Source organism: Macaca fascicularis, chromosome 3 (genome assembly GCF_037993035.2).
Source record: "Macaca fascicularis isolate 582-1 chromosome 3, T2T-MFA8v1.1".
Lineage (NCBI taxonomy): Eukaryota > Metazoa > Chordata > Mammalia > Primates > Cercopithecidae > Macaca > Macaca fascicularis.
The window spans coordinates 82,592,320-82,612,903 of NC_088377.1; the positions used below are offsets into that span (position 1 = coordinate 82,592,320).

Here is a 20,584-nt window from a genome sequence, read left to right on the forward strand (position 1 = left end):
TTTATGCAGGCTCTGGAAACAGAAAGGTCTAGAATGAGGTGCCTGCACACCAGACAGGGAAATGCTCTTTAAAAGATCAATATCAGTTCACATTTAAGTGACACCTCTAGAAAGGGCTTATGGCTGCGGGATGGAGCCAGGCCTTCCTAGCCACGAACATTTCCGTGGCAGCGTTTCCTCCCTGCTGGAACTGCATGTTTGAGTGTGCATCCCTGCTAGAGTAAGGCTGGCTCAAGGTTGGGGGTGACATCTTCTTGCTTGACCCGGACGGAGCAGCCACGTTTATCTCGTTGGGTGTGGCAATTGTTATATTGCAGAAAGACGGTGAGACTGGGAGGAGAGATGCCTGAAGTCCATCTCACAGACCCCTCACTAGCTGTGCTACAGGGAAACACTCTGAGGCCTCCCAAATGCATTTTCTTCCTAAAATTGGGCTCACATGGCATTCTTGTCTGTCACGTGGAGCTGTCATGAGGGTGGGGTGCAGTGTTTGGGAAATACTTGAGGGCAGCACAGCTGTGTGACTTGGGAAGTGGCAGTGATGTGAGCAGAGGAGGTTGCTGTGCGCAGAGAAGGGGTAGGAAGCCTGGGGCAGCCGGAAACAAGGCTGTCTGGAGTCAGGCCTCAGTGAGTCGGGAGGGGTGGCCTGAGCCCACCCCAGATGGTAGTGCTGCTGCACTTTTGCAACCTCCCACCTCACTTACAGGAGAAAATGTGGGAAGCAATATCTCTTTCCCAACACCTGTTCCCTGTGGTCCCCCCTTCACCCAGAGAAAACCCATGCAGTGACACAGGGCAGTCCCTGGCTCTGCCTGATGCTCCCCTCAGCCACTCCAATGACTTCTCCAACAGGTATCACTGGGAATGCGCCACAGCCAGCTCCCCAGCATATCCCTGCTTCGACTCCTCCACTGCACACCAACTGGACGCCGCTGCTCCCACTGTTTCCTTTGAGGCACAATGGCTCAGTGACAGCTATGATCAGTTCCTTGTGATGCTGAGGGTCTCCAGTGGTGGCCGGAACTCTTCTGAGGCCCGGGTGTTCCTGTCCCCCTACCCTGACTCGGCACTCAGGTACCACCTGCCCTGCGTTCAGCACAGCTCAGCTCACAGGTGTTTGCTCCCACCTGGTGCTAGCATCCGTGAAAGGAATCTGCTGTGCACAGCAAGCAGTTTGGAGTTTGGCCATGCGGGATTCTCACTGCAAAGGAGGAGGAGAAGACTGTTCAGAAAGGGGCTGGGGAAGCAGTCTGCGCTCTCGGGCTGACGTCTAGGCAGCATCTGACAGCCAAGCAAGCTAGCTAAAGCTGGCACAGCCGGGGGTTCCGAGTGGAGCCTCAGTGGGAACCCTCCCATCACAGCACCTGCCCGAAAGATTGGGGACTGTCCTGGGGCTTGGGGCTGAAGCCAGGAGGCAAAGCCATCAAGTTCCCAGCCAGGGGTTTCAGGGCCGCTGCCCAGGCCTTCCAAGCATCACAGGGTGGAAGGGACAGCATTGTGGGCCAAGTTATGATGTCTGAGACTGTGAAAGGTGCAGAGGCAAAGAAGTGCTGTGCCCCAAACCCAGAACCCCTGTAGCACTGAGGCCAGAATAGCACCAATGGGTGAAGTGCAGCCCCCAGACACCAAACACAGGGTACCAGGACCGAGCCAAGTGCAGGGGTGTGCGTGGGTTGCAGCTGTTTCACAGCCTCCTCCTCTGAGGGGGTTGGGTCATTATGTAAGTGAGCATCAAGGATGGAGCAGGAGCCCAGGCCCACCTGCTTTGGACACTCTCCTGAGGGGGCTGCAAGCTGGCACCCACCCAGGAAGCAGTGCTGGGACTGACCGTCTGCCTGTAGCCCTGTATGTCACCTGGAAGGCCCCAGGTAGATCGAGCTGCTTCCATCATGGATGGTAGGGGCAAGGGGCCTGGGCAGCTACTATGGTCCTATTTGTGGGCTGGGTGGTTTGGGAAGGCTTCCTGGAGGAGGAAGCAAATCTGCTGTCCTCAGAGATCAGAAAGACTGCTTTGAAGGTCATGCCCTGGACTGGAATTCAGGGTTTCAAGATTAGAGCCATGAAAGTAAGGCTCAGTAGATAAGAGTGGGCCATGCCATGGTGGGCTCCAACGTCACACAGCCCTGCCCAGGGGTCCCCACAGGCCCAGACTACTGACTGTTATTTGAGGCTCCGGATGTGTATTAAAAGTGAAGAAATGCCAGGTACAAAGCTACAACAATTGGGGCACATTTAAATCATTAAATTTAACAGATTAAATACTTTTTTTCCAAAAATGTAATGTACTATATACCTCTGCTACTCATGAGATAATTACAGAATTTATTTTAAAATATTCTTTCAATACGTGCCAAAGCTATCGAGTGAACATCTTTTGATCCTGTCAGGAAGGTCCAGGCCTGTGTGGATGATGTCCCCAGGAGGTCCGTGGGCTGGAGGGACCTCTCTTTGCCCATGTCTGTCCACACCCCTGCCACCCCACTGTGCACCCACACGGATGCACCCTTTCACACATACACACAGCCTGGACCCAGTGCTGGGTGAGGATGCAGTGTGGCCCCCTCCAACCATGGCCCCTCAGCCCTGTGCTGGGAGCCGAGTGCTGAGGCCATAGTCTGAGACGTGGGCCGTCAGGTGCAGGGTATAGGATGTTTGCATGGGAGACACCAGGTACCACACACACCCCAGAGTGTCTACCGACCTGGCCGTTTAAAAACCTTCCTAAGTCCCACAGGAAATAAATCTGTTAAATCCCAAACCACCCCCTTGATATCATGAAAAACCATAAAAGTGCACTCTGGAAAGTACTGGGTCAGCAAAGAGACTAGAGGGCTTGACAGAAGGCAGCCGTGGAATGCAGGCCCGAGGGAGGTGGGCGCCGGGCTGTGGGCGTGGTATGTGTGAGCTGCCCACGACCCACAACCCTGCGCAGGGAAGAGGCGGGGCTGAGGCAGTGGAGACTTCTTTCTCTGTGAGCATCTGAGGCTGTATGGGAATCGCAAAGGTGGACGGCCATGGGGAGGGTTTGGATGGGATGGGTTTGCAGCTGGTAGAAGCAAGCCCTGAGGCGAGGCAGTGAGGAGGGGCCATGTGGTGGCAACCGCTCTAGTATGGAGAGCTGGGCCAGAGCCCAGGCTCTGGAAACAGAGGGACATTGGCCAGGCCCAGCTTTGCCCTCACTGCTGTGTGACTCGGACAAGCTGCACAGCCTCTCTGAACTCTGTAGGGTGGCAGCGTCCTTGCCTCACTGGATCTCGCAGTGTTAGAGCAGATCACGTGAGTGTCGAGCATGGCGCAGTGTTGGCCACTCCATATGTGCCATCATATGTGCTGTGACATTGCTATTGAATTCCCTTAATTAAGATCCAAAGTAGGGTGATTTAAACATGCTTAACATGAATTAATGTGACCAAAGAACCCTCACATTATTTTCCTAAGATCTCAAGCCAATTTATATATTTCAGATTCATCCACATCTCCTGGGTCAGCTTTAAAGACACCTTCGTCAACTGGAATGACGAACTCTCCCTTCAAGCTACGTGTGAGGACTGCGGTGAAATACTGAATCTGTCTTATTCCTGGGATCTCTTTTTAGTCAATGCCACAGAAAAGAATAGGATAGAAGGTAAAAAGGATTGATGGCTTTATTTTGTTGTGGGAGGTAAAAACTCAGGGTTATGTGAGAATGCTAAAATGTTGCAAAATACAATTGGTATGACCCAGTGTGTCTGATCTGTCTGGTGAACAGTCCATTGTGCTTCTCCAGCCCCTCTTGCCTCTACAGTCCTTATGAACACGTGTGAGGCACCAGCAGAAGAGGTGACACACTCGAGGGCTGCTTCTGACCTCAGTGTGATATGGAAGGCTGCGCTCAACATCCATGTAGGCAGTTTTTTTTTTTTTTTTTTTTGAGACGGAGTCTCGCTCTGTCGCCCAGCCCAGGCTGGAGTGCAGTGGCGCGATCTCGGCTCACTGCAAGCTCCGCCTCCCGGGTTCACGCCATTCTCCTGCCTCAGCCTCCCGAGTAGCTGGGACTACAGGCGCCCACAACCGCGCCCGGCTAATTTTTTGTATTTTTAGTAGAGACGGGGTTTCACCGTGGTCTCGATCCCCATGTAGGCAGTTTTATTGAGCTAAAGCCACAGTTCAGAAGGATCTGCGATGTGACACACCGCCCAGAGGGCTGTGTCCCTCACAACCTCGCCTGTCTTTTGCGCCAGCTGCACAGTGAGGAAGGAGCAGAGGAACCAGGGCAGAAACTTCCAGTCCTTGCTCCCACACTACCAGCTGGTGGCTTTAAGCAATTCTGAGGTTTAGTTTTCTTAGGTGAAAGATGAGGATCCTACTATTTTGCAGAGTGGTATCAGGGCTATATGCAATGTGTTGGAGTGTGCCAGGCACTGGTGTCAGGACACTGGGTGCTGCAGGACATGAAGGTCTGAACCAGGAGCGAGATGAGTTCTCACTCGGCAATATTTGTGATCAGAGAGGTGGCTCTGAATGGCAAACAGAGGAGCTTTATTTCTGAGCTGGAGAGCCAGCTCCTACAACAGAGCTGGTGCCAAGCCCCCACTGACCTTCATGTTTCTTGAAGATCCCCTCCGTGAGGCCATACAAAGCTTCCACAAGTAGAGCTTTGGGTACAGCTGGCCTCAGCGGCCACAGGGAAATGAAGACATAGAGGGGGATTGTGCCCTTCTTGGCAAGAGAGGCATTCCAAATTCTTTTAGGTAAATTGAACTTTTCTGAATCAGAGCCCATGCTGAATAGATCAGAGGAACTTGCAGTAGAAACACATCCAGTAGTTAGACTTTCAGCAAAGTGAATCATGGCCCCTAGATATGTCTCAAAGAATTGGGTTCTCCCATGGTTGCAAGTAAAAGCTTGCTTTATTGAGAGGTCATTTATATGCTCATGGCATTTTTTTCTTTGCTATTGATCCTTTATCATAAATTCTAACAGCAGTTTTGAAAACTGTTATACTAGATACTTGCTGTATTATTCCCTTCTTACACTGCTATAAAGGAATACCTGAGGCTGGGTAATTTATAAAGAAAAGTGGTTTATTTTGGCTTATGGTTCTGCAGACTGTACAGGAAACCTGGTGCTAGCATCTGCTCGCATGAGGCCTCAGGAAACTTTTACTCATGGTGGAGGGCAAAAGGGAGCTGCCACATTACATGGTGAGAGAGGGAGCGAGGCGGTAGGGCAGCTGCCATGCTCCTTTAAATAACCAGACCTCCCATGAACTCAGAGCAAGATCTCCCTCATTACAGCGAGGAGGGCACTAAGTGACTGGTGAGGGATCCGCCCCATGATCTAAACACCTCCCACCAGGCTCGTCCTCCAACACTGCGGATTACATTTCAACATGAGACTTGGAGGGGCACAACATCCAAACCAAATCACTTACTGGCAGGTAGGGGAGTGAGGATTAAGAGAAACCCCATGCACCCCAAGTTGTTTCTAGAATACCCATGAATAGGTCATGCCTGGGAGTGCATATGATTCAGCAGACCCCTCCCCCCTGACTTGGGAGAGCAAACGCAGGTGCAATCACTGTGAATCCTGCCTTCTACTTCCATACATGTGCTTCCTGCTGTTGGCCAACACGCCAACACAGAACACGCCAACACCACGCTCTGTGCCCTGTATCTCTTAGTGTAGGTTTTCAAATTCACAACAGATTTGTTTAAAACAGAGCATCCTTATATAGTCTGTAGACTTTTTAAGCAAATGTTTTATATTTTTGCTGCAAAATTCTAACACTGCCAAATGTTTGCTTAAGTTCCCTTCTGCAGAGTAGTGGGGCTGCTGGGCTCGCTGGGACTCGGTGCCATTTCAAAGTCATCACAGTCAAACCTGCTTCCCACTGAGCCTGGCACTGCAGATCCTGATGCAACGACCACACCATTCTCATGGGAACCTTCACTCGTGACCCTTGGCCAGCCTGCTCCTTCAGCTCCAAGGGGAACCCCCACAGAGCCCATGACTGGAGTCTACTGGATTCCTGCTGCGGAGGACTCTGCAGTCCTGGGGGAGGCTCCAGAGGAAGGTTCACTAGACCTAGAACCAGGACCACAGAGCAAGGGATCCCTGATGACTGGCCCCTCTGAGAGAAGTCAGCCCACCCACAGCCCTAGCCCTCACCTCTCTGGTAAGTGCCACTGTTCCTGCATGTCATCCCTCTCGTCTGGGCACCAAAGTTACCTCTGGAAGTAGTGAATCTGGTGGGTAAGGTATGAGATCACATCAACACAGGCCTTTAAATCAGAGAGCACCAGGTTCACACCCACCACTTGCTAATTGTGCAGTAGTCATCGAGTTTCGGATTCCTCATCTCTGAACTGGGAAAATGACAAACCCACGGCAGGTTCTGAGGCTGCAGTGAGGTCCCGTGTGTGCAGTGTCTATGATACAGTAGTCATTTGCTTCACACTGGCTTCCTCATCCTTCTCCCCTGCTCTGGGATCAATTGTTTCACTTTATCATTGGGTTTCAGGGGGACGGAAACCATTCTGGTACTTAAAAAATGAAGAGAAAAGGTAATAGTGAGAAAAGCTCTGACCTGGCACCTGTCTTTCCATCACTGTCCCCAGCTGGTGACCCCGTATGATTTTGCTGCTTACTCTTGGGTGATGGTGGTCTCATGCTCTGCACGCTCTTGTCAATTCAGCTGTGCTTCAGGCCTCCCAGTCTTGGCTTGGCTGGCTGGAGGGACAGCTGTGAGCGCCTCTGCCGCTGGGAAAGGAGGGCTGAGGGGACAGGAAGCGACATTTGCAGCAGGGCATTCTTATGTCCATTTCTCTCCTTCTAAAAGAAAAGAGCGAGACGTTTTCTCTAAAAGAACAGTAAAAGACTCTCTTGAAGAGAGGATGGGATGCTGGGTGTGGAGGCAGAGAGCCACATGTGAGCCTTGGTCTCAACTTACTCGCTGGGTTATTCTTAGAAACCACACACCGACTGGAGCTCCATCTCCTCCTCCTGGGGCCCTGGGGCAATGGCACCTGCCTTGCCCAGCTGTCGTGAGGGAGGAAAGACACCACCACTGAGGGTATTTTGTAATCCACAGAGCAATGTATGGAGTCTAGAAATACACTAAGGACAATGTGACCCATCAGGGGAGCTGCTATTAATTTCAGGGGATTCTGTGATTTTTAAAGGAAACATTATGATTTTGTCCTTTCATATAGATTTTGAAGCCTATTACAGTGATATTCAAGAAGCAATACCATCGGGAGGAAGACAGCCAGGTGACTGTGCTTCTGTGCCTGCTGCCTCTCTCCACTCAGCTCTCCTCCACAGCCTTTCTGCAATCTGGATTTCCCACCTGCTCCATTACACAGCCACTGAGAGCTCCACGGAATCAAGGGAAAAGTTGAAACTCTTACATGGCACAGTCTGAACCAAACCTTTATTTCTAGCTCCCTTCTTTCTGCCCTTCTCTGACCCTATGCTCCAAAATCCTGAGAGTAGCCCCAGACCCAAGGGTGGACATCCCAGCTCTTCCATGCCTTGGTCATGGGGTGTCGTCTGCCAAAAATGTCTTCCTCCACGTCCTTCCTAAGTTATCTGTTCAGCGAGCCTCCTCCTTCAGGTCTGGCTCCATTTCTCTCTAGGAAGTCTTCCTCAGGCTTGTCTTGTAAGGACCACCACCCCCACCACCACCCCCCCTCCACACACACCAGCTCAGTATTTATTCCCTCCTCTGGGAAGTAGGTGGCACCTGGCACTTAGTGGCTCTCTCTGTGTCTGTGTCTTCTGCTCTGGGCTCTTCCAGGAAAGCTTCCATGGCCAGCTTATGCTATGTTCCCAGACGGATCACAGTCCCTGGCATATTGGCACTCAGTAAACACATTGTAGAATGAATTGATGATCAGTGAATGACTTATTCATCTATCGAATGAACAGATGGATGATCAGTGAGTGACTGATTTATCTGTCTAGTGAAGAGATGGATGTCTAGTGAATGATTTATCTGTCAAATGAGTAGGTAAATGATTTATTTGATGAATGAATGGATAAATGGCTGAGGAGTGAATGATTTATCTATCGAGGGAATAATGGATGATGAATGAACGATTTATTCCTCTGATTTGCGTCAGTGTTTCCTTCAACAGTCCTCCTCAGCTGCTTCCAACTCCACGGCTTCTCCAGCCCTTCCCACGTTCCTTCCTGTGTGTCACGCTGTTCTTGGATGAGGTGGTCAGTCAGGTGCAGCCATAGAGGAGAGAAAAACAAAGAAAATACTCCCAGGTCCTAGAGAAAAGAGGCATGGCAGGCCATGCAGGGCTACATGGGGAAGCTGCAGGGAGGTCTGGAGGCAGCAGACAGGAGCAAGGGGAGTGCTTAAGCCAAGGTCTTTTTTGGGGTTTCCACGGGAAAGAACGGCAAGGCCAAGGCAGGGCTGGGTGATTAGTTTAGAAACAGTTAGTTTAATTTCAGCAGATCCTAGGCCTAAGGGTGGTCTCTAGTTGCCCAGGATGATTTGTTGGGGGTGGTTCTGGATTGATCAGTTTGCAAATCAAAGACACATTGCAGGCTGGGCCTTTTGTAAACTCTAAGAGTTGGCTAGCCCCAGCCCCAGGAGAAGCACTCTCTCCTTAACCAGAACACTTTTGTTTCATTTTGTTCTTCAGTATATCAAAACATCATCATACAGAACCTTTAAAAGTCTTTACAATACACACGCAGGTCTGTTGTAGAGACTCACATTGATACTCACAGTAGGTGCTTAAACAGTACAACTGAATGAATGAAGAAAGATCTGCCTTTGTATTGCATTTATAAAATTATTCCTCCTTACAAGAGTAATTCTGACCCCTCAACATTTGTGTTTTATTACTACATCTTGCTTCAGTGACCTTGGTTTCAAGTCTTAAAGGAGCCTCCTTAGCCTAAGTGAAGTGCAGCGACTCCTTCTTGCCTAGACCATGCAGGAACCCTTCCTCTGCTCTCGCTGCTTCTCTTCTTGCTGCCCTCTGTCATTTCATCACATGACAGCCAGAGGACTCTTTTCACCACAAACCAGGCTGTTGTCACTCTCCTGACAGTTCCCTCCAGTGGCTTCCCAGGGCACTCAGGACGAAAGCCCATGACCATACGCCCAGCATGATGTGACCTTGGCAATGCCTCCAGCCACGTTTTTCCTCCTCCTGCCCTCCTTCCCTCCCTCCCACCCTGCAACCCTAGGGAATATCATTCCCAAGGCATTTTGGTTTTACTCAATCTGGAAACTCCTTCCTTCAGATCTTCAAAGAGCTCCTTCTAGTCTTAGTCTTCAGAGATGACCTCCCTGAACTCCATCTCAAAGAGACTCCCTTTCCACACCCCTCTCTCTTCCTCTGCATACCCCACTTTGCTTTCCCTCATTAACTGACTTTATATTATTTATTTATGTGTTTTCTCATTTATTTTTCTGACTGCCTCACTATTAAACTCCAGATAGCAAGGACACCATTGATCTAGTTCACACTGTGTCTCCTGTTTCTAGACTAGTACCTGGACTTAGTAGACCATAATAAATCTTGTAGAAGGAAGGGAGGGAGGGAGGGAGGGAGGGAGGGAAGAGGCCATTGGTCCACTAATTACATGATAACAAAGTACATCTCTTGAATATGTTTAGCTGCTGAAGATGTTATATTAGATATGCAGTATCCAGCAATAGTACAAATAGTTATTAATATTAGCATTGAATCACTAATGCTTTAAGATCATCATGACTTTTTTTCTTTAATATCTATTGGCTTGGTTTATCTTCCTAGCGAAGGACACCAGCTTTCCAGAATCAGGACCTAGCTTAAGTGCCGAGGAGAGCCCTGGAGATGGGGATAACCTGGTGGACCCCTCCCTGTCTGCAGGCAGAGCCAAGCCTGTCCTCATGATTGACTGGCGCAAGGCCCTGCTGAGCCGAGCAGTATTCCAAGGCTATTCATCCTCAGGTATGAATGTCCTCTTTGTACCCTGCAATTTGCAATATTTCTAAAGCTTTTAGATATCAGTCCTCAATTTCTTCTGAACTTTTCATTTTATTAGATGAGTATTTAGAATTGTGGTACCTTTTCTACTTGTGCTTGTTCGTCTATGGACTATGGCCTGAGACTCTTCTAAGAAAAGTAAAGTTAGCATCTGTTGCTACCAGGAGCTCCCTGTGTGCAGACCAAAGGGGAAGAGGGGCGCTGCCAAGTGCTGCACATTCTGTGTGTGCAGACACCTTGGTGTGCACAGCCTTTTCTGTGACAGCCTTTTGTAGGGTGGTCAAGGATTTACATGAATTGATCAAAATGAAGTTGCTCCTGAAGAGCAATTGAATTTCTAATGTATTTTGCCAGCCCAGACATGCTGATTTTGCTCAATTTGTTGGATCGCCCCCTTTCGTGGTAATGCATGTGCTTGTGTCATCCCTACAGACCTCTTGAGGATCTGGATTTCACACTATTTTTAGATAATTTTTCCTTCACCCTTTCCTTGAACCATTTCGGGAAGTACTATTGTAAAATTGTGATTTTAGAAACTGTCCATGTTTAGATCATCAATCTTGTATTTCGGATCTCTCCTTTTTTCAGGGTAAGTAGTGTGGGGTCAGCCTCTCCCTGCTAAGGAAATAATCCAGTCACCACGGTCAGCAGTTACACCCAGGTTAAAAATTGTCCATAACCAGTATTCTGCAGACTTAAAAATAGCTTCAAAATTCCTTAATCATACTTTATAGTATGATTTAAAAAATTGCCAAATTAAACATGAACATAATTATAAACATATAAAATAAGATCTTAACAGAATTCTCTTGTTGCTTGGGACATTAGTGTCCCTGAGCCAGGGATGGATGGACCATCCTCAGTAATGCTTCTGTTGAGCAGGAGAGGCTCTTTATAGCAGGCACTAACCAACCAACTTTCCAAGCAGGAGTGGCATGTTTCACTAGTATCTATGTTAATTTCACCCCTGGGGGAAGAGTGGAGCCCATTCCCAAGGACTCTGTGTGACTTCTGTCCCCGAGTCCACTGACTGTCGTTTCCATGTAGCCACGTCTTTTCTGCAGGTATTACAGAACAGACGGTGACAATCAAGCCATACTCTCTAAACAGTGGAGAGACATACGTCCTGCAAGCATCTGTGGGTATGTTACATTGTCAGTTGCATTTATGAGAGGATGGGAAGGAGTCCTGCTGAATCTCTGTGAGTTTACTCTTTCTGAGGAATGGGGTGCAGGTCTACATCAGGGTAAAGACTGAGCAGTTGCCTTTTTAAAAAATTACCTATATATAGGGCTGGGTGCAGTGACTTACGCCTGTAATCCCAGCACTTTGGGAGGCAGAGGCGGGCGGATCACGAGGTCAGGAGATCGAGACCAACCTGGCTAACACAGTGAAACCCCGTCTCTACTAAAAACACAAAAAATTGGCTGGGCGTGGTGGCGGGCCCCTATAGTCCCAGCTACTTGGGAGGCCGAGGCAGGAGAATGGCGTGAACCCGGGAGGTGGAGCTTGCAGTGAGCCGAGATTGTGCCACTGCATTCCTGCCTGGACGACAGGGCAAGACTGTCTCAAAAAAAAAAAAATTACATATATCTCTTATTTATGCTAGACAGCTGGACAAGTTGATTGCTTTCCTGCAAATCTGTCCGTAATCTCTCTCCCTTTCTCTATTTAAACCCTAGAAAGGTGTTATTGCTTATTTTGTGCGGCTGATGTTCATTGAAATTCACCGCCTAGCCTCCTCTTACCCTTGCTCTGCATTCCTTCTTGCACTTCCATGCCTATCTCAATCTGAGATCATCGTTTAGGGGAACTGGTAGACATTTTCCCCCATTTCTAGAGGTTTTCATTCCATATGACAAGCACAGTGGACTTAACAATTTTGTTTTGTTTTGTTTTGTTTTTGAGACAGAGTCTCACTCCGTTGCCCAGGCTGGAGTGCAAAGGCACGGTCTCAGCTCACTGTGACCTCCGCCTCCCAGGTTTAAGCAATTCTCCTGCCTCAGCCTCCTGAGTAGCTGGGATTGGGATTGCAGCCGTCTGCCACCACGGCTGGCTAATTTTTTGTATTTTTAGTAGAGTTGGGGTTTCACCATGTTGGCCAGGCTGGTCTCGAACCCCTGACCTCAAGTGATCTATCCACCTGCCTCAGCCTCCCCAACCACTGGAATTGTAGCCATGAGCCACCGCACCCAGCCAACAATTTTTATCTATGGATAGGTTTGGTTCAACATCCACAGTTTTGCATTAGTCAAAACCCACCAGGAATTTGCAAACTTGAATTCTATGTGAACTCTTGTGTCATGCAAGTGGGAAACTCGAGGTTCACTTTCTCCTGAGAACTGACTGGGCTGGACTCAATGACATTCCTTGAGGCTCATCTTGATTCTCACAGTTTCTATAAACACCTGCCCCTTCCACATTTAGCATTTAACAACTAGCCTTGGGTCCCTGCTTCGGGTACAAGACGGGCAGCGTTTGCTTTGGTTTCAACAAATACCTTTTGCCTTTTGGCTGGACCTCTTTCTTTTACCTCTGAAATTTGCCTAAGTGATAAGTTTAAAGACAGTTCTCTTAGCTGGGCCATATCCCTTACTGGCGCAGGAGACACCTGAGAGCCTCTCCATGGCCCACGGACCTGGTCAGTGTCCTTGGCTGGCTGCCAGGTATGCACTGAGGCTCCAGGTCTCCCATCAGCCTCCTGTCCCTCAGCCTTGCACACCCTCACTGACTGCTGCCCTCCCTTCCCATGCTCTTTGGATAACACCAGACCCTCTAGTGACTCTAAGTCTTTCCCTCTGGTTATTTTGGCTGGAATGCCCATTCTTTTCCCCACATCTCTTCCTAAGCCCAGTATAAGACTGATATACCAAGACTGCTAGCTCAAATGTGTCTTCTTTTGTGGAGATTTCCCTGGTCAGCCAGGCAGGATTCATCATCCTTTTCTCTTGGGTTTTACTTTTGTTATGAGATCTGTCTTCCACGGTTGATGCGACTGTTAGATAGGATAATACAAGAACAGTGTCTAGTAGGGCATCTGGTATGTAGCAGAGGCTTGATAGATGGTACCTGCTGTTATGATGAGGATGATGATCATCAAGATTTTAAACCATTTGACATGTAAATTTCATTTCTATAATCCATCTCAAGAAAAATACATTAAACATTTAAAAACTATATGTATGAGAATAATCATTATGGGATGATCAATAATAACAGAAAATGGAAAATAAGCAAAATGTTTAATTGTTGGGGATAATAGTTATGCATATTTGGGTATATCTGTTCCATGGAATCTTAGGCAGCTATTCACAATAGTGATTTTGAATGCTCTATGTCAACATGGAAAATAGTTATGATATTAATATAGTTAATAAAACAAAATAGGCCTGGCGCGGTGGCTCACACCTGTAATCCCAGCACTTTGGGAGGCCGAGGCGGGCAATTTACCTGAGGTTGGGAGTTCAAGACCAGCCTGACCAACATGGTGAAACCCCGTCTCTACTAAAAATACAGAATTAGCTGGGCGTGGTGGCGCATGCCTGTAATCCCAGCTACTCGGGAGGCTGAGGCAGGAGAATCGCTTGAAACTGGGAGGCAGAGGTTGCAGTGAGCCAAGATTGTGCCATTGCACTCCAGCCTGGGCAACAAGAGCAAAACTCTGTCTCAAATAAATAAATAAATAAAAATATAAAGTTGTATCAGTGCTATACATTCAACTAAGCTGTACTTATGTGTGTATGTGGCTACGGTTTTGAAAGAATCCAAGAGAATGGAGAAAGTCTGCTTTGCTGGGTGATGGGTCTGTCAGCGTCATCTCTCCCCTAGGCTTTGGTTTCTGTCTGGGTGGTTGCCATGTGACTCCCAGGTAGGGAGCCACTTCTGTCTCCCCAGGGCCTAGGAGAGTACCTGCCCCAGCCAGTGAGTGTTTGTTAGATTAATGAATGCTATAGGCAGTGGTTCTCAAACCCCAGCACTTCAGAATCCCCTAACGTATGTGAAAACTATCACTGAGTCTCAGTTTCTGAGTCAGCAGGTCTGGGGTGGGGCTCAAGAATCTGCATTTCTGACAAATTCCCAGGTGAGTCCGATGCTGCTGGTCTGGGGACCCTACTTTCAGAATCCCTGCTATAAGGTTTATCTATAAAAACTTAATCCTATGCTGCTGTAATTCTCCATCATGGGTGAAACCCCTGCTTCATCTTTCTCTTTAGCTTCAAAGCACGGCTTACTGGGTAAAACTCAGCTATACTTGACAGTCAACCCGGCTCCGCGGGACATGGTCTGTCAGGTGCAACCCCACCACGGTCTAGAGGCACACACCGTCTTCAGTGTCTTCTGCATGTCTGGAAAACCGGTACGTGGACAACCCCATGTCTGTCCTGAGTGACCCCAGACAGTGGCACCTGGCAGTCACAGCAATCACGGGTGCTGTAGGAATGGACAGCGACGTCCTTCCTACCTGTGAAGGAATTCAGCCTGCAGTTGAATGTTGGAAAGTTGGTTAGGCATGAATGGACTTCCCCACCCACCAATGAGAGGAGTGCAAAGTGGCCCCCTGGTTGAGAAGGTTCAGAATTTCACAAAGAGACAAGGGCCTGCTCACCAGGAGACGTGGCAGTGCATCCACTGCCCTGAAGCCTGGTTAGAGCAGGGGCCTCCGTTAATGCTGCCCTGAAGAAAAAGGCAGGCACGTGACCCAAAGTAAGGAGAGGAGCCTGGCCCTTTCCCTCCCAGGTCACATCTCTAACACGGACTTACCCTCACTCTTTCTCTGAGCCATGGAGAAGACCATTGTGATTTTGTTGCTCAGGGTCTTGAGAGGGTGAAATGAGAGGATGGATTTAAAAAGATGAATGCAAACCAGCCTGCCCGACATGGTGAAACGCTGTCTCTACTAAAAATACAAAAATTAGCTGGGCATGGTGGTGGGCGCCTGTAATCCCAGCTACTTGGGAGACTGAGGCAGGAGAATTGCTTGAACCCAGGAGACGGAGGTTGCAGTGAGCCGAGATCACGCCATTACACTCCAGCCTGGGAGACAGTGCGAGACTCCGTCTCAAAAAAATAAAAAAGATGGATTCCTCAGGTGGTGAGCAGGCAGGGCAGGAGCCTGTGATATTGCGACCCTGGCACTGCCCTCTCCATCCTCTCAGCCAGGACACTGACCTCCCTGCCCTTCTGCCTGACCCCTTCTGTAGGAAGCCCCACCCTTGTCCTCCAGACAGCCCAGACCATGGCCTTCCCTTGAGGCAGCCCCACCCCTCCCTCCTGCTCCTCCTGCTGTGTGATGCCCAGCAGTGGGGAAGCTGAGGGGCAGCTGGGGCCCTTCACCCTGAGGGGGCTGTGACAGTCTGATCTGTGACTGTGGGGAGGTTCCAGGGCAAGGAGAGGACACAGACACTGGTGAAGAATCTCAGTGCTGTTCGAGGAGCCCTTTGGGCTCGGGGAACGGAGAGCCCTGCAGGGCCCAGGGCTCTGGGCAGCTGGGAGTGCTGCTTACCTGTCACCTTCTTCTTGGCTGTGAAGAACATCCTTGGTGCAATGAAGGCTCAGGCACGTGTGTATGTATTGGGATGTCATTCACAGTGTGTTCATTTATACTATTTTTGCTCCCATGGACTGGATCATAGGACTTCCATTATGAATTTAGTTACCAGATAGGAAACGCCTCCAAACACACTTTGTACCATGGGAGAGACAGCCAGTATTATTTTGTGTTGCCAGCTGGTGAGCACTTGGACAATTACAAAGGTAAGCCATGGTGCCAGCTGGGGTCACTAGCTGTGCCAACTTAGAGTTCTAAACCTTTTTTCCTGGTTTTCAAAAACTGAACTGTGTCTAGAAAATAAAATTATGTATTCACCTTGATCAGTTTAATGCTTTTCAGTTTAGGTTGACTACCTACCTTTTAGTGCAGAAAGAACATTAGTAATATCAATAAATTAAATCAGTTTTTTATATCTTAAATTTTAACTGAAATATACTGTATATGATAAAATGCCAGAGAATGTTTTTTCATATATAGGTATTTAAAATCAGGGCATTTCTTATTTACTAAAGAAATATGTCATATCTGGCGAATCTTGCATTTATTATAGATAAAACCGAATCAAGGTATTCCGCTAAGGAACAAAATGTGGGGTAAATGAATGTTGAGTTAGTATGTTAGTAACATAACCTCTAAACAAAATGAATCCCCCAGTGTTGACAACTTTCTCCTCTGACCCTGTTCCTGAGGTTGTGGTCACTTCTAACCCAGTCCCTTGGAACTGGTTTCAACTGAGTATAAGAGACATGCAGCCATTTAGGAAGGTGTCTTGTCATGCACAACCCCAGGCAAGTTAAATAAAAATCTTAGGGGGTGGTGACTTTTTACATTTCTGTTTTATTTTTTAAACATCTGGAGGATTCTGACGTGCAGGAAAGGTTGAGAGTCGCTGATCTAGAAGTTTCTTTGTTTTGGGCTGGTAAGATTATTAAGCCTGAAGTCTGAACTACTTCATTCACCTGATTTATTTAAGTTTCATCTCTCCTTTAAGCCAAGCTGAAGTGCCCCCTTCTTCGTGAGACCTTGCCTGTCACCTTCAGTTAGAAATACTTGCACCTTCTTGTAGATACGAGTCAATTATATTGAGAAAAACTTCTGAGCAGAGCATTTTGAGATCTTCATAATCATGCTCTGCTTTGTATCACAGTGACTTTATACTCCATTTGATCTTGAGTTTTTTTGAAGTCAAGCTGCATACAGGGTTATGTGAGACCTAGGCTGAGCAAATGTCCCAGGAGAAGGACCTTGGGCCAGGGCCTCAGCTCTGTGTTGGAAGTAAGGGTTTTTTAACATAAATTTACAGACCAAATTTTAGGTCACAGTCCCGGAGCAGTGTCAGGGTTAGTGATGTTACTCAAATCATTCACAACCATAGTATTTGTTTATAATTGTCAGTGTCAGTACAGTCAATTCCTATGAATACCTGAACCCAAAATTTATAAGGGGGCAAACATAAGCAAAATAAATACAATATAGTAAATAATGCACACCTTTTCTTGTCCTGTCTTTTGCATGAGTGAGTATGGCACAGACTCAGCTTGTCAAAGTTAGTGGAGTCTTGCCTAAAAACTGCTCCTTCTCTTAGACTTTCTATGTCTGTGCATAGGACCAACCTTATCTGTTAAGGGTATTTGTTAAAATTACTGCCTCCAGGGCCCACCTAGTATCCACTGACTCAGAGTCATGGGGAGAAGATGGAGTCCAGAATTTGCTTTTAGACAGGATTCCTGGCTATTGGGCTGCAACTGTCCGTAGACCACATCTTGAGAAGCACTGACTTCCAGAATTAAGTCCCCAATCCTTGGCACTGGGTTTCAGGTTGAGAATGTTGTTATGAAGATACGCAGGGCACACCTGGGCGTCGATCTTTCTGTGTGGTTCCCATGACGGTACCTGTGACCCTCACTATCTGGCCATCACCTGCACCCTGAGCCTGATCTGCAGGTCTCCTCACTACAGCCCTGCACCCCTGTTACATGAAGGAATTCCTGGGTCCCCCAAACAGATCTTAGGTCTTTTAAAAAGTCCCCTCTGTCAGAATTCTTCTTCGCCTTTTTTCTAGGCCTGTTAAATTTCTATATATCATTTAGAGACTAGTCATACTATAACCCCAAGCCTTTACGGTCCATTGCCGAGTTTGTATTTCACTCCCTGGGCTCCTTGTGGCCCGGAACCTGGCCCCTTTTCTAGCACTTGTCACAGTTTTAGTCATCCAGAAGATGCTGTCTGTGTGTGAAGAAGCATCTCTGTAACCCACATGTCCAAGATGACCCTCTTCTGACATGTTCCTTCACAGTCATGGTTTCCACTGAAATCACAGATGGAAAAGGCTCCAAGGTCCAGCCGTGCACTGTGGTGGTGACTGTGCTGCCCCGCTACCATGGAAATGACTGTCTGGCCGAGGACCTGTGAGTAACACAATGCCACGCAGACATCCTAGCCATTGTTTGTATTTCCTCCAGAGTTGGCTGTCCCCCAAGTTGTTAACAAGTGTCAAAAACGTGTCAGGAACTCATCTTCTCAAGATGGAGCAAATAAAAGAGTCCGGGTGCTATCACTGCACTCCTGCTAACTCATATTTGCATGGCATTTGTGCAGGTGCTTCAGAGCCTGTAAAGCTGCCGCCGCCGCCTCCTCCTCCTCCTCCTCCTCCTCCTCCTCCTCCTCCTCCTTCTTCTTCTTCTTCTTCTTCTTCTTCTTCTTCTTCTTCTTCTTCTTCTTCTTCTTCTTCCTTCTTCCTTCTTCTTCCTTCTTCTTCTTTCTTCTTCTTCTTCCCTTTTTTTTTTGAGACATAGTCTCACTCTGTCGCCCAGGTTGGAGTGCAATGGCACAATCTCGGCTCACTGCAAGCTCCGCCTCCCAGGTTCAAGTGACTCTCCTGCCTCAGCCTCCTCAGTAGCTAGGACACAAGCGCACAGGTGCGCGCCACCACGCCCAACTAATTTTTGGATTTTTAGTAGAGATGGGATTTCACCATATTAGTCAGGCTGGTATTGAACTCCTGACCTCGTGATCTGCCTGCCTGGGCCTCCCAAAGTGCTGGGATTACAGGCCTGAGCCACCACGCCTGGCCTCAATTTCTTCTCTTTTAAAAACCGTTTTTAAAGATATCATTTACATTCCACATAGTTCATCCATTTAAAGTATGCAGTTCCTTGGTTTTAATAATTTATTGAATTATGCAGCCTTCACCATAAGCTAGTTTTAGACAATTTTCCTCATCCCGTGAAAACCTTGACTTATTGACAGTCACTCCCTTTACCCACCACCCAGCTTCCTCCCACCAGCCCCAGACAACCACAGATCTGTTTCATATCTACAGGTTTGTTGATTCTGAAAATTTCATGTAAGTGAGATAATACAACATATGATCTTAAGTAACTGTCTTTTTTCGCTTCGCATATGAATGAATGTTTTCAAGTTTCATCTGTGTAGTAGAATGTATCAGCACTTCATTCTTTTTTATTGCTGAATAATATTTTATTGTTTTTGAACATACCATATTTTATTTATTCATTCATTAGTTGATGAATGTGTGGGTTGTTTTCACTTTTTGGCTATCATGAATCACACTGCTATGAACATTTATGTGCAAGTTTTTGTGTGAGTATGTGATTTCATTTTCCTTGGGTAGGTAACTAGGAGTGGAAACACTGTGTCATACGGTAACTACCAAATTGTTTTCCATACTGGCTGCACCATTATATTCCCACTAGCAATGTGTGAGGGTTCCAGTTTCTTGATATCCTAACCAACAATGGTTATTGTCCTTTTGTTCACAGCTGTTCTAGTTAGTATGAAGTAGTATCTCATTAAGGTTTGGACTTGCATTTCTCCAGTAATTGATGAGGCTGAGCATCTTTTCGTGTGCTTTGTATATCTTCCTTGAAGAAATGTCTACTTAGTACTTTACCCATTTTTATATAGGTTATCTGTATTTTTATAATTGATAACCTAATTAAAAGGTTTGTTTCTTGATTCTCAATTCTATTCCATTAGTCTAAATGTCTCTCTTCATACCAGTACTATGCTGCCTTGATTGCTATAGTTTAGTAGTAAATTCTGAAACTGAAAAGGCTGAACCCACTAACTTTGTTCTTTTTACAAGGTTGGGTATTTCAGGTCTCTCATATTTCCATATGAGTTTTAGAATCAGCCTGCCAATCTCTGCAAAAACAAAGCAGCACAGGCATGGCACAATGGCTTTGGTGCCAGCCAGCCTCTTCAGCCTTGCTCTGGCTGGGGCAGACTGGGGCTCCAGACACCTGCTGAAGGGGATAGAAAAACAAAACAAAACAGAAGCCAGCTGGGATTTTCATAGGGATTTGTCAAGTCTATACATCTGTTTGGGGGGGAATATCTTGTATCCTATAACCCTGTTGAATGTGTTTGTTAGTGTTAATGGTTTTTCACTGAATTCCTTGAGATGTTCTGTATATAAGATCATGTCATCTGTCACTAGAGATAATTTTGCTTCTTTCTTTCTAATCTGGATGCCTTCCATTTCTTTTTCTTGCCTGATTCTCTTGACTAGAACCTCCAGTTCAGTGCTGAACAGAGTGACAAGCGTGGAAATCCTGGTCTTCTTCCCTGTTTTTAAGGAGGAAGCACTCAGTCTTTCATCACTTCATATAAATATTAGCTAGAGGCCTTTCATAGACAACCGTTATCGGGTTGAGGATGTTCTCTTCTATTCCTAGTTTGTTATGTGTGTACTTTTTTTTTTTTTTTTTTTTTTTTTTGTTGAGATGGAGTCTCGCTTTGTCGCCCAGGCTGGAGTGCAGTGGCCGGATCTCAGCTCCCTGCAAGCTCCGCCTCCCGGGTTTATGCCATTCTCCTGCCTCAGCCTCCTGAGTAGCTGGGACTACAGGCGCTCGCCACCTCGCCCGGCTAGTTTTTTTGTATTTTTTAGTAGAGACGGGTTTCATCCGGTTAGCCAGGATGGTCTCGATCACCTGACCTCGTGATCCGCCCGTCTCGGCCTCCCAAAGTGCTGGGATTACAGGCGTGAGCCACCGCGCCTGGCCTGTGTGTGTATTTCATTATAAAAAAGTAT

At 47.3% G+C, this 20,584-nt stretch overlaps 1 protein-coding gene across 1 annotated transcript in view; it reads left to right on the plus strand.

The window, feature by feature from the left end:
- PKD1L1 (polycystin 1 like 1, transient receptor potential channel interacting) overlaps positions 1-20,584 on the plus strand; it is a 185,781-nt gene that overhangs the window by 63,689 nt on the left and 101,508 nt on the right. The window contains exons 16-24 of the mRNA XM_065541975.2: positions 853-1,074; positions 3,465-3,625; positions 5,789-6,157; positions 7,194-7,253; positions 9,765-9,941; positions 11,042-11,119; positions 14,192-14,334; positions 15,611-15,731; positions 17,825-17,936. Of these exons, the coding sequence (XP_065398047.1) occupies positions 853-1,074; positions 3,465-3,625; positions 5,789-6,157; positions 7,194-7,253; positions 9,765-9,941; positions 11,042-11,119; positions 14,192-14,334; positions 15,611-15,731; positions 17,825-17,936 (1,443 nt within the window). The remainder of the gene's footprint in view (positions 1-852; positions 1,075-3,464; positions 3,626-5,788; positions 6,158-7,193; positions 7,254-9,764; positions 9,942-11,041; positions 11,120-14,191; positions 14,335-15,610; positions 15,732-17,824; positions 17,937-20,584) is intronic.